Raw genomic sequence first — 12,360 nt, 5'->3', positions numbered from 1 at the left:
ACAAGTTTGCAAAGAATGGAAAATAATAGAAAAACTTGATGTGCAAATAGACGACTAGTCAGCATTCATGGGGCTGGTGGAAGTGAAACACTGGGCGGAATTCTCCCAAAAAATGCATAAGGGGGCGAATCAACCAAGGGCCATTTTGGACGAGTCTGGTGGGGTGATTCTCGATGGCTTTTTAGGTGAGTTCCAGACCTGCATTTACCCACACTTATAGCCTGATCTAACCAAATAAAGTCCATTCTGGCGGGGTTAACGGAGTCATTCCAGGCACGACCCACTATCCAAAGGCACTCTTTTGCTATTTTGGGCCCCAGCGGGAACGTCTCCTCTCCCCAGGCCACACCAAGTGGCATTTTGGCAGGAAAACAAGTGCAAATCTCAAAATGAGAGTGCAGCCCGCTTCCCCTCACCAAAGATTGTGGGCATTGGAGCCCTCCTAAAGAGTCTCCCTTCATGCTCCCACCTCTAACTTCTAACATCAGGCCCTCCAATCATCGCCACCAGCGACACCCCCCCCCCCCCCCCAGGTGAGAAACATCCCACTAAGGGGGGCACAAAATGTCACCCTTCTTCATGCCCCTCTCATGACTCCCTCAATCCCCCATCAAGGCCATGTCTCCTTCATGACTACACCTCTTCATGGCCTCACACCCCCTTCATAGTCACTCCCTCCTTCAGGCCCCACCTCTTGACACCCTGGCAGTGCCTTGGCATTGATAGGGTGCCAGGATGCCGGGGTAGTACCAGAAAACTCCTGTGCCATGTCCCCAACCACCTTAGGGCTCCAATGGCCTCCGGGCATCCCAGCGTGGTCATCACGTTTGGTCCCCAGTAGTGTAGACCACTAGTGATTCCCGTTGCCCTCAGCTGTGCTGGCAGAGGTGGGGCATCCCGGGAGCCAGCTGGCTCTGGCTTGAAACCGCCTGAGCATATTTAAATGCTCATTTAAATATGTTAATTGCATCAGGTGCCGGGGGCCGGGAGCATCACACTCTGTTCAGCGCCCGGCGCCAATCCCAATTAGGGTTGTCCTGGAATAGCAGGATGCCTGCTAGGCGCAATGCGGGGGGGAGAATTTCATCCCTCCCCCATTATGAAAGATGGATTGTACTGTCCATTATAATGACAATAAACAATGGGCTGGATTCTCCGCTGGCGGGATTCTCTGTTTCGCCGGCAGCGCACCCACGCCCGGGGATTTCCTGACGGCATGGGGCTGCACACAATGGGAAACCCCATAGGCCGGCTGGCGAGACGGAGAATCCCGCTGCTGGCGGAGGAGCGCCGCAGCAGAAAATTGGTGCGGTGAGACGGAGAATCCTGTCCAATAGCTTGGAATGATAGGTGAGTTGTTCTTTACTGTTATACTCTGCATAGCATGTTCTTGGTCTCAGCTGAATGCATTAGTGTAAATTTTATATTCACCAATTAGAGACAAATTTTTATTCCCAATGAAAATCGGACTGGTGCTATAATGGGTAAGAAATCCTTTCTCTTGGATTACAGTCCATACAGAGAGGATTAAATTATTGCCCATGCAGGGAAAGGTAGCTGAAACAGGGGGAAAAAAGTCAGACAAAAGAAATTGCAGCTGGTTTAAGAGCAGCAATATTAGATATTTAAAAACAGAACCTTACATATCAGCAAGGAAGTAATGCAATGAGTCAGAAAAGAAAAATGTAAAAGAAAATAATCCACAACTTTTAACCAAACATGTTTTTGTATTTAGCTGAAGAAAAATACATAACAACAGGCAAGCTTACACTGGTAAGAATGCCCCAAATTATATTTTTTGAAAGCTTTTGACATATTTGAAGTTTGATAATATTCATTTTGTGCATTTCTTCTTCAGGTGGATTTAGCTGGATCTGGTCAAGTAAGTCGAATTTCCATTCATACAATATAAAGAAATCTAAACTAAACCAAGGAGAAGATATCAAATTTAGGGTGGCATGGTGGAGCAGTGGTTAGCACTGCTGCCTCATGGCGTCGAGGACACGGGCTTGATCCCGGCCCGGGTCACTGTCTGAGTGAAGTTTACACATTCGCCCCGTGTTTGCATGGGTCTTGCTCCCACAACCCAAACATGTGCAGGGTGGGTGGATTGGCCATGCTAAATTGTCCCCTAACTGGAAAAAAAGTATTGGGTACTCTACATTTTAAAAAAAATCAAAATTAAATGGATCCGATTTGCATTAAATAGGTTTCTCCTTTACATCGTAATAATAATCAGAATAATTAATTACTAATTAATTTCAGATCAAACCAATCCACGAACTGATTAATATTAGACCTTAAATGATTTTATTTGTTATTGCTGCGAGGATTTAAAAAAAATAAATTTAGAGTACGCAGTTCTTTTTTTCCAATTAAGGGGCTATTTATCTTGGCCAATCCACCTACCCTGCATATCATTTTGGGTTATGGGGGTGAGACCCACGCAGACAGGGGGAGAATGTGCAAACTCCACACGGAGAGTGACCCAAGGCCGAGATTGAACCTGGGTCCTCAGCGCCATGAGGCAGCAGTGCTAACCACTGTGCCACCATGCTGCCCAGGATGTTTTTTTTTAAAGATACAGGGCGCGGTTCAATGGACAAAAGTTAACGTTCGCTTTTTAGTTCATTTGCCGGGGTGTTTCCGGGCAGCTGCATTGGTGAGATCTCAGCCCGTATTTACGGCACTTCACTGGCCAAAAATAAGCCCCATGTGAATCTCGCCATTCCTGGCTCCCTTGCCATCTGATTCACCTCAGCTGCTCGCTGCTAACAAGGGGGAACTGCTTTTAAATGCACTCTCACCACTCACTCCCAGTGAACACACAAGCATGGAAGCACATAGACCTGTTCCTCGCTTTTGGGATGCTAACCTCAGAAGACTTCTCAATGCTGTGGATGAGAGGCGGGGCACCCTGTTGCCCTGAGGGGGTCAGAGAACCAGCAGCAGGCTCAGCAATGCCACCTGGGAGGCAGTGGCAGCTGCAGTGAGTGTGGGCAGCATGATCAGGAGGACCGCCAACAAATGTCGGAAGAAGACAAATTACCCCCAACAAGCTGCCTCTCTCCTGGCATCAGTTCTGCCTGCCACCCCTCAAATTCGCAAACCCCCGCTCCCAGCCCAATCTACTAATACTTGTTCCTCAGAACCCCGGCCCCCACTAGCAAAACCCCTTCATGTCCACGTGTGGTGCCCACACATACCACCTTCAATAAACTCCCCTGACCCATCAAGCGTGCAGCTCACAATGTCCTCTCTTTGTCCCTGTAGGGGAAGATAGCCCATAGTAAGACGACGAAGATGGGGAGAGGAGTCCCAGAGATTCAAGTCCTCACTCCCTATGAGGAATGGGTCCTGGAGATCGCGGGCTTGCCTGATGAGCGAGCAGTCACCGACAGGACGGTTGCTCTGAGTCAGAGAGGTGAGGATCCACTGTCTCTTCATCCAGATAACCTGTCTCAAGTGAGTTGTTGATGTCCCACAAAATTAACCTTTCCCTCTCACTGATCACATGTTGATTGTCTTGGAGGTTCACCATCTGATAATACCAGCCCATCCGGAGTCGTTCCCCCCTCCCCCACCCCCGTCTCCCGCTACCCAAGAGAACAACTTGGAGGAGAGCTCCGAGGAGAACACCGACAATATGTCACCTGCACCTTCCACCAGCGCAGAGATACATACCTCGGTGGGCAACATTAGTGGACAGGTTTCCGGGTCATTATCTGATGAGCATCACACAGCTACTGATGCACATCAGGTGGAGGCAGAAACACCCATAGGATACAGCCGTCAGAGGCCTGCTGGAGACTAGGACTCAGCTGGATCCCAGTCAGATGCCGAGCGTCTGGACAAGGTTCTCCCAGAGCTGAACCAGATGATAGGCCAGAGCCATAAGATTAAGGAGGGGGTGTCAGCGACATTCCAGTGACTGTAAGGCCAAATGGAGGAGATCCAAAGCCTTCAGGCCTAGGAGATGGTGCCGACAATGCGTGGCACCAAGTCTTTAAAAAAAAAAATTTTTTTAGCATACCCAATTCATTTTTCCCAATTAAGGGACAATTTAGCGTGGCCAATCCACCTACCCTGTGCATCTTTGGGTTGTGGGGGTGAAACCCACACAAACACAGGGAGAATGCGCAAACTCCACATGGACAGTGACCCAGAGCCGGGATTGAACCTGAGACCTCGGCGTCGTGAGGCAGCAATGCCAACCACTGCGCCATCGTGCTGACATGGCACCAAGTCTAATACTGCTCGGGTGGCGACCACAGTGGAAAACCTGGAGCACGAAGTCCGCATCTTGAGTGGTGATGCCCAAGGCATGGCTCAGTCTGTGTCGACTATGGCTGATGGCCTTGACATCATGTCCCATTCGATGAGGAACATGTCCCAGATATAGGTGGACATTGCCGAGGCACTGTAGAGCATGGCCCAGTCACTGAGGAGCATCACAGAGGGCATCGACACCACAGTGCAGACAATGGGGACTGGCAGCGCCAGGATACTAAGAGGCTTCTGGAGCTCACTCCGGATGCCTCTTCACCCCACGGATTTCCCTGGGGCCCTATGGACACCCTCCCTGTGGGAGGAGGAAGTGCTGGAGGCCAAACCAGGGCCTGTCACCAAGGAGACTAAGGCAGTCTCCAGTACTTCTGAATCCCCCATTCTTGACATCAGCGCATCTCAAGGGCAGCAGGCAGAACAAGATGCCACTGCAACACCTGTGACACCAGTAAGTCAGCCAGGGCCCTCCAGCTCAGCGCCAGGTTCTCCAGAGGAAGTCCATCATGGGCATCAAAGGCAATAAGGTGCGGAAGGCCGCAGTTGCATCTACCTCTGATGTGCATCCTGGGAACACACCTAGATGTTACACTAGACCACAGAAGATCAAGAAGAGGGAGGAGCAATGAGTGGGCACAAGCGGCTTTACTATCTGTAGCTAATGGGAAATCAGTCACATTAAAATGTTCACCATTGATGTGACCATCAATTCACGCGAAACAAGGAGTTGAAGTAAACTGTGGCTTTAATCAACTAGAACAGTGCCTGCCTGCAACTGCTCTGCTACTGAAAGCCGCCTACAGGGCTCCTGCTCTTTATACCTCCCCTCAAGGGGAGGAGCCAGGGGCAGAGCCCACAAAGGCACCAACATAATACATCACAGAGATTCCTAGACTGTTGGGTCAGGAGGAAGGCCTTCCAGACCATCGTGTTCTCCCTCTCCACCTGCCCGTTTCCCGTTTTCCGTTATAACTGGTAGTCCCAGGGCAGCACGGTGGCCTAGTGGTTAGCACAGCTGCCTCACGGCGCTGAGGTCCCAGGTTCGATCCCGGCTCTGGGTCACTGTTCGTGTAGAGTTTGCACATTCTCCCCGTGTCTGCGTGGGTTTCACCCCCACAACCCAAAAATGTGCAGAGTAGGTAGATTGGCCACACTAAATTGCCCCTTAATTGGAAAAAATAATTGGGTAATCTAAATTTATAAAAAAAAAAATAAAAAAAAAAAAAAAAAAAATAACTGGTAGTCCTGCTCGAGGCGATGCCCTTACCGAGCAGGTATTGACACAGTTCGTCGCTCATGAACGACGAGCCCCGGTCAGTGTGAACATACATGGGGAAACCAAACAGCGTGAAGACACTATGTAGGGCTTTAATGACGGTGGCGGCGGTCATGTCGGAGCAGGGGATTGCAAAGGGGAAGCGGGAGAATTCGTCAATGACGTTAAGGAAATATGTGTTACAGTTGGTGGAGTGGAGGGGCCCTTTGAAATCGATACTGAGGTGCTCAAAGGGCTGTGATGCCTTTACCAGGTGGGCCTTATCCGGTCGATAGAATTGCGGCTTGCACTCCGCGCAGATCAGGCAGTCCCTGGTCATGGCTCTGACCTCCTCAGTGGAGTTAGCCAGGTTGCGGGCCTTGATGTAGTGGAGAAGCCAGGTGACCCCCGGGTGGCAGAGGTCATTGTGGAGTGCCCGGAGTCGATCATCTTGCCGCTGGCGTATGTGCCGCAGGACAGGGTATCTGGGGGTTCGTTGAGCTTTCCAGGACGATATACTATATCGTAATTATAGGTGGAGAGTTCGGTCCTCCACCTCAAAAACTTGATTTTGCCCCTCTGTGTATTATCGAACCTGAAGGCTACTGATCGTTCGTCGGTGACGAGGGTAAACCTCCTACCAGCAAGGTAGTGCCTCCAGTGCCGCACGGTTTACACGATGGCTTGGGCTTCTTTTCCGACTGAGGAGTGTCAAATTTCAGAGGTGGTGAGGGTATGTGAAAAAAATGCTACTGGCCTGCCTGCCTGATTGAGGGTAGTGGCGAGGGCGACCTCTGATGCGTCGCTCTCCACCTGGAAGGGGACAGACTCATCCACCGCGTGCATCGCGGCTTTGGCGATGTCCGCCTTGATGCAGCTGAAGGCCTGGTGGGCCTCGGCCGCCAGTGGGAAGATGGTGGCCTTGATAAGTGGGCGGGCTTTGTCCACATAGTTGGGGACCCACTGAGTGTAATAGGAAAAGAACCCGAGGCACCTTTTCAGGGCCTTGGGGCAGTGAGGAAGGGGGAGTTGCAGGAGGGGACGCATACGGTCAGGGTCGGGTCCTAGAACCCCGTTTTCCACGACGTAGCCGAGGATGGCTAGTCTGGTTGTGCGGAAAAAGCATTTCTCCTTGTTGTAAGTGAGGTTGAGGGCTTGGGCGGTTTGGAGAAATTTCTGGAGGTTGGCATCGTGGTCCTGCTGATCATGGCCGCAGATGGTGACATTGCCCAAGTACGGAAATGTGGCCCGCAGCCTGTACTGGTCCACCATTTAGTCCATGGTTCTTTGAAAGGCTGAGACCCTGTTTGTGACGCCGAAGGGGACCTGGAGGAAGTGGAAGAGGCGGCCGTCTGCCTCAAAGACCGTGTAGTGGCGGTCCCCCGGGCGGATTGGGAGCTGGTGGTATGCAGACTTCAGTTCCACCGTGGAGAACACCGGGTAGTGCGCGATCTAGTTTACCATGTCTGTGATCCGGGGAAGGGGGTACGCATCAAGGTGCGTGTACCAGTTTATGGTTTGGCTGTAGTCTACAACCATCCGGTTCTTTTCCCCGGTCCTGACGACCACCATCTGAGCTCTCCAGGGGCTATTGCTGGCCTCGATGATCCCCTCCCGCAAGAGTCGCTGGACCTCGGCCCTGATAAAAGTCCTGTCCTGGATGCTGTACCGCCTGCTTCTGGTGGCAACTGGCTTACAGTCAGTGGTGAGATTTGCAAAGAGCGAAAGAGGGTCGACTTTTAGTGTCACGAGGCTACATATGGTGAGTGGGAGTAGGGGTCTGCCGAATTTCAGAGTTAGGCTCTTGAGGTTACACTGGAAATCCAGACCCAACAGGAGAGGAGCGCAGGGGACGGGGAGCACATATAACTTAAAATTGGCGTACTCGGTGCCCTGTATTGCTAGGGTTGCGGTAGTGCACCCCGGGATCTGCACCGAGTGCGACCCAGAAGCGAGGGAGATGGTTTGGTGCACCAGGAAGATTGGGAGCGAGCAGGTTTTACCATGTCTGGATGAATAAAGCTCTCCATGCTCCCGGAGTCGAACAGGCAAGGTGTTTCGTGTCCATTTACCCGACGGTTATCATGGAGCTCTGGAGGTGTTTGGGTTGCGACTGGTCCAGGGTTACCGCGCTGAGTTGCGGGTAGCCGACGTGGTTGGAGGTGCTGGGGTGGTCCCAAGATGCCTGCCCCGACAGTTGCACGTGTCGGGCGATGTTGCAGATGGCGGCCAAGATGGAGGCCCCCGTCGGTCGCACGGCGAGGAAGGTGGCCTCCAAGATGACGGCCCCCATGAGTCGCACGTGGCAGGCCGCGTGGGTGAGGATGGCCAAGATGGCGGCCCCCGTGAGTCGCACATGTTGTGCGGGCTTGGAGATGGCTGCCCCCATGGACAGCACAAGTCCGATGACGCATCCGGGCGGAGCCGGCAGGCAAGCTGCTACACTGCGGGATCTGCAGGCCTGTGCGTCTGAGGGTCGGGCCTGCGATTTTGAGGGTTTGGACCTGGCCAGGCAAACCTGAACAAAAATGTCCTTTTTTTCCCCACAGTCGCTGCAGTTTGCGTTCCGGGCCGGGCAGCACTGCCTGGGGTGCTGATGCTGGCCGCAGAAATAGCAGGGTAGCCCCCCGTGTTGGGCGGGCAGCCGCGCGGCACAGGCCTGGGGTACCCTTTGGTCGGGGGTCCATGAGGGGGGTCGCATGATCAGACGGGAACGCGTTGAGGCTTTGGAACACTACTTCTAGAGAGGAGGCTAGCTTTACCGTCTCTTCCAAGTCTGGGGCACCCTTCTTGAGTAGGCGCTGTCTCACGTAGTTCGACCTGACTCCAGTCACGTAGGCGTCCTGGACTGCGAGGTCCATAGGTTGAGTGGCCTCAACGGCCTGGTAGTTGCAACTTCGCGCAAGGGCTTTGAGGTCACGTAGGTACTCCTCCAGCGATTCCCCGGGGCGTTGGCAGCGAATAGTGAGGAGATGCCTCGCATACACCTTGTTCACTGGCCTTACATATGGACGCTTCAGCATTGCGAGGGCGTCCGCGTAGGTGGAAGCTTCCTCAAGCTGTACATATATTCGATGGCTCACCCGGGCGTGGAGGAGGCTCAGCTTCTGATCGTCGGAAATGGAAGGCGAGGAGGCGGCTGCGAGGTAGGCCTCAAAACAGCGGAGCCAGTGCGAAAAAATCCCTTTCGTCTCCGCGGCGTGCGGGTCGAGTTCCAGTCGGTCACGTTTGAGGGCCGATTCCATTGTGGTGTTGTAGTCGATTAAATTGATGTGACAATCAATTCACGCGAAACAAGGAGTTGAAGTAAACTGTGGCTTTAATCGACTAGAACAGTGCCTGCCTGCGGCTGCTCTGCTACTGAGAGCTGCCTACAGGGCTACTGCTCTTTATCCCTCCCCTCAAGAGGAGGACCCAGTGGCGGAGCCCACAAAGGCATCAACATGATACATCAGAGGTGATACCTTACAATGGTCCATAGGTGGAGGCCTCATGGACAACAGCGTGGTACAGTTACATACATGGTAAACGGTTAATGCAATAAGTTCACCACAACCATTAAACCATATCACACCTGAAACATGTGAAGCCTCTAGTCAGGTCAATCATCACAGCAGGCCTTCACGCACCACCTTCCGTTTCCACCCTGGCGCAGTGGTCCAAGATCAAACGCCCCCAGTGCAGATCCCGTTAAGAGGATGGGTGTGAGCGTGCTGTCAGCAGAAAGACAGGAGTCGGACTTGAGCAGAAACTGAGGAACACCAGAGCTTTCCTCACAGTGAGTGATCATCATTCTCCTGCCTTGTGTGGTGACCCGCTGACAGTGCCAACACAGGACCATCACCCTTGAGTGATGTCACACAGACCCTTGGAGGGAGTAACGTGGTGGTCGAGGGTGGGGCGGTGTGATGGGGGAGGGGTTGTGGGAAGAGGAATGGGGTTGGGGAAATGAAGGGTAGCTGGAGGGGTTGGGGGGATTAGGGGGAATGTGGAGCAGGGATGTGGGGGTTGGAAAATGGTGTGGGGAATGTTGAGCTGATGGACACAGCCTCATCCTCGGAGAATCTGGAGATGATGAGGGCCTCCCTGCTTCTCCTATCATGTCAGATCCTCACCTCAGCCTGTCCGTTGTCCTTTCGCCCCTCTTGGTCTGCCTCCTCCTCCTCAGACGAGGCTGCATGTCCCTCCTCCTGCTCCACCTCCAGCATATTGCCCCTTTGCTGTGCCAGATTCTGGAAGGCACAGAAGACCACAAAATGGGAGACCTTCTGGGGCTGTAGTGCAGGGCACTAGAGCCGCCAATGCATCGGAACCGCATCTTTAAAAACTTGATGCACCACTCAATGACAGCGTGGGTGACAATGTTGTCATCATTGTATTGGGTCTCCCCTTTGATCTCAGTGGCGTCATCAGCCATGTCCTCAGCGGGTATCCTTGCACCCCAGGCCCCAACCCGTCATCCTTGGGTGGTCCTCAAAGACATCGAGGACCTCTGGTGTTGCTCGTTCTGGGTGAGTGTGCTTAACGCTCAATTTGGCTCTGTTTCGTTACTTAGCTCTGGAGTCGCCAGGTATCGTTAAGATACCGCCACAAGTTTCAAGATGAAGTTCAAAGCAATAAAACCATACACCAATTAGTAAGTTCAAACAACTGAGTTTATTATAATACAATTATAATATTACCCATGCACATGCTAAGAGGATTAAACTATTCCTACCGCTAAATAAACAAATACTTATCTCGAAGGAACTGCCGGATCAGGGAGGGCAAGGCCTCTTGCTCTGCTCTGGTCTGCAGACTTCAGGTTGTTTTAGGTTAAAAGGGGGTCCGGAGTGTCTATCTCTGGTAGCGATCGTTGTGAGACACTTACTTGCTGGCGGCTGCTGTCCCAAACCTCTCCTCTCTCTCGTTCAAGGTCTTCTTGGTAAAAGCTGGTCGAGGTGCTGGTCCACAGGGGAGGGCTGGTCAAGGAGAGAGGAGGGCTGGACAAGAAGAACAAAGTAAGTGTGGGACCTGTCTTTTATAGGTCCCAGAGATCCGCGCCCCTTTGGGCGTACCCCTTTACCTGCTCGGAATCGATTGGGTCTCTTCCCAATCGATATGTTTGAATCCCCCCAATACTGAGGCTGTTCCTTAGCTACTGGGCGGGCTTTCAGGTTCTTTGTCTTTAAACCCCGCTGGTGCCGGGGTGTCTGGTATCCTTTACAATGTTGCAGTTACTTCCCCATTTGTGTCCATTGTCTCTGGGATCATTCCATTAATCTGCTAACTATCCCGGAGATTGCCTCATTAGTATGCGGAATGTTCGTTTTGGTGCTGTCTGCTCTCTTAGCAGACAGAATCCACATCTGCTTGGTGCAGCCTGCTGGTGCTACAAACATTGTCCATTTTAACCTGTATGCTTTGCGTTCCTCCATTTTGTATTTAGGGAATAGCCAACTTCGGTGGCTACACTGGGTTCCCCAGGATGCAGCTGTCATGCATGGTCCCAGGGTAGCGGTCACACACGTGCATGATTTTGAGGCGGTGGTCACACATGATCTGAACATTCAGGGAGTGGGACGCCTTTGTGTTAATATAAGGCACTGCCTGATGCCCCAGTGCTAGCGGGGTGACATGTATGTCATCAATTGCCCTCTGGACCTGGGGCATCCCGGCGATGGTGGCAAATCCTGAAGTCAGAGCGTCTTGGTGGGTCTGATCCAGGTCAAAGGTGATATAGTCTGATGTCTGGGCATACAGAGCATCCATCACCCCCCGAATGCTCCTGAGGGCTGATGACTGTGATATACCGCTTGAGCCCTAGAATGACCCAGTGACATAGAAGTTTCAGGCTGCAGTGACCTTCACGGCTACCGGGTGCGCGTGTCCTCCTCCTGCACAGGTGCCATGTCCGTGAGGGCATGCTGCACTATCTCTGCTGAGATGTAGTCTTCTGCAGCACATGGTGTCCATCGTCTCACTGAATGACGAATGGCACCTGTACTCCTTCGCCATCGCTGCCCCCCCCCCCCCCCCCCCCCCCCCCCCCCCAGCCTAATGAATGGCTGGGTCTTCAGCGTGTGCGGCAGCTTCCTGCACATGTGTTGCCACCTTCAGCCTGTGTCGGTGTTGCTGCCGTCTACGGCCTCTGCCCGACTCTGCTGCCAAAGCAATGCGAGGCCCGCCTCCATGGAATCTACACCAGCAAACATTTTTTAGCTGAATTGAATTGGAGAAAGAGAGAGACCGATAATCAATTAGGGTTTCTTTTCCAGGACACCTAAATCCCCCAAGCCTCCCCAACCTTTACCATTACTGTCCCACCTTCACTCAAAGAGCCATCTAGTGAGCCAACTCTGCTCTTAACCTTGCTCTGCACTCTCAACCCTGGCCACAACAGGAGCCCCTAGATCCCAGACCTCTGCCAGGAACATTAGTGGGGGCCATGCTCAGCTGCCCATTCGCTGATGCATACACTTACCCTTTGGCCACGAGAGGATCCACAGCGCTGAAGCCCTGCTCTTTAGTATTTGATTGTTGACAGCTGGCTCTATGGTGCTGACGCTCCTAGAGTTCAGGCACACTGTTCAGGCAACAATGGTTGCTGGACATGCAATCTACTAATCATCCTCTGAGACATGGCATGTGTGCCTTCAAGGAGGCACTTGAGAGTTGACGAGTGTGAAGTGCTCTCACAACTAACGCGGCTAATTCCTCATTTGAAATAGCCTTCAGCCGTGGAGCTAGAGACTGGTCACAGTCAAAGGGAGGGAAATTGACTTTCAGGAGAGAAGCTCCAGGGTGGCACAGTGGTGCAGTGTTAGCACTGCTGCTTCACA

At 52.5% G+C, this 12,360-nt stretch overlaps 1 protein-coding gene across 5 annotated transcripts in view; it reads left to right on the top strand.

Annotated features, from left to right (window-relative positions):
* The window catches only part of si:ch211-63b16.4 (kinesin-like protein klp-20), a 277,118-nt gene that overhangs the window by 173,999 nt on the left and 90,759 nt on the right, over positions 1-12,360 (top strand). For all 5 annotated transcript variants that reach the window (XM_038808932.1, XM_038808905.1, XM_038808923.1 and 2 more), the window contains 2 exons: positions 1,736-1,773; positions 1,859-1,882. In XM_038808932.1, coding sequence (XP_038664860.1) covers positions 1,736-1,773; positions 1,859-1,882 — 62 coding nt within the window. The remainder of the gene's footprint in view (positions 1-1,735; positions 1,774-1,858; positions 1,883-12,360) is intronic.

This window comes from Scyliorhinus canicula, chromosome 1 (assembly GCF_902713615.1).
Source record: "Scyliorhinus canicula chromosome 1, sScyCan1.1, whole genome shotgun sequence".
In the NCBI taxonomy this organism is placed as follows: domain Eukaryota; kingdom Metazoa; phylum Chordata; class Chondrichthyes; order Carcharhiniformes; family Scyliorhinidae; genus Scyliorhinus; species Scyliorhinus canicula.
Note: the sequence above shows the minus strand (reverse complement) of the source record. Positions and strands in the feature narration are given on the sequence as shown.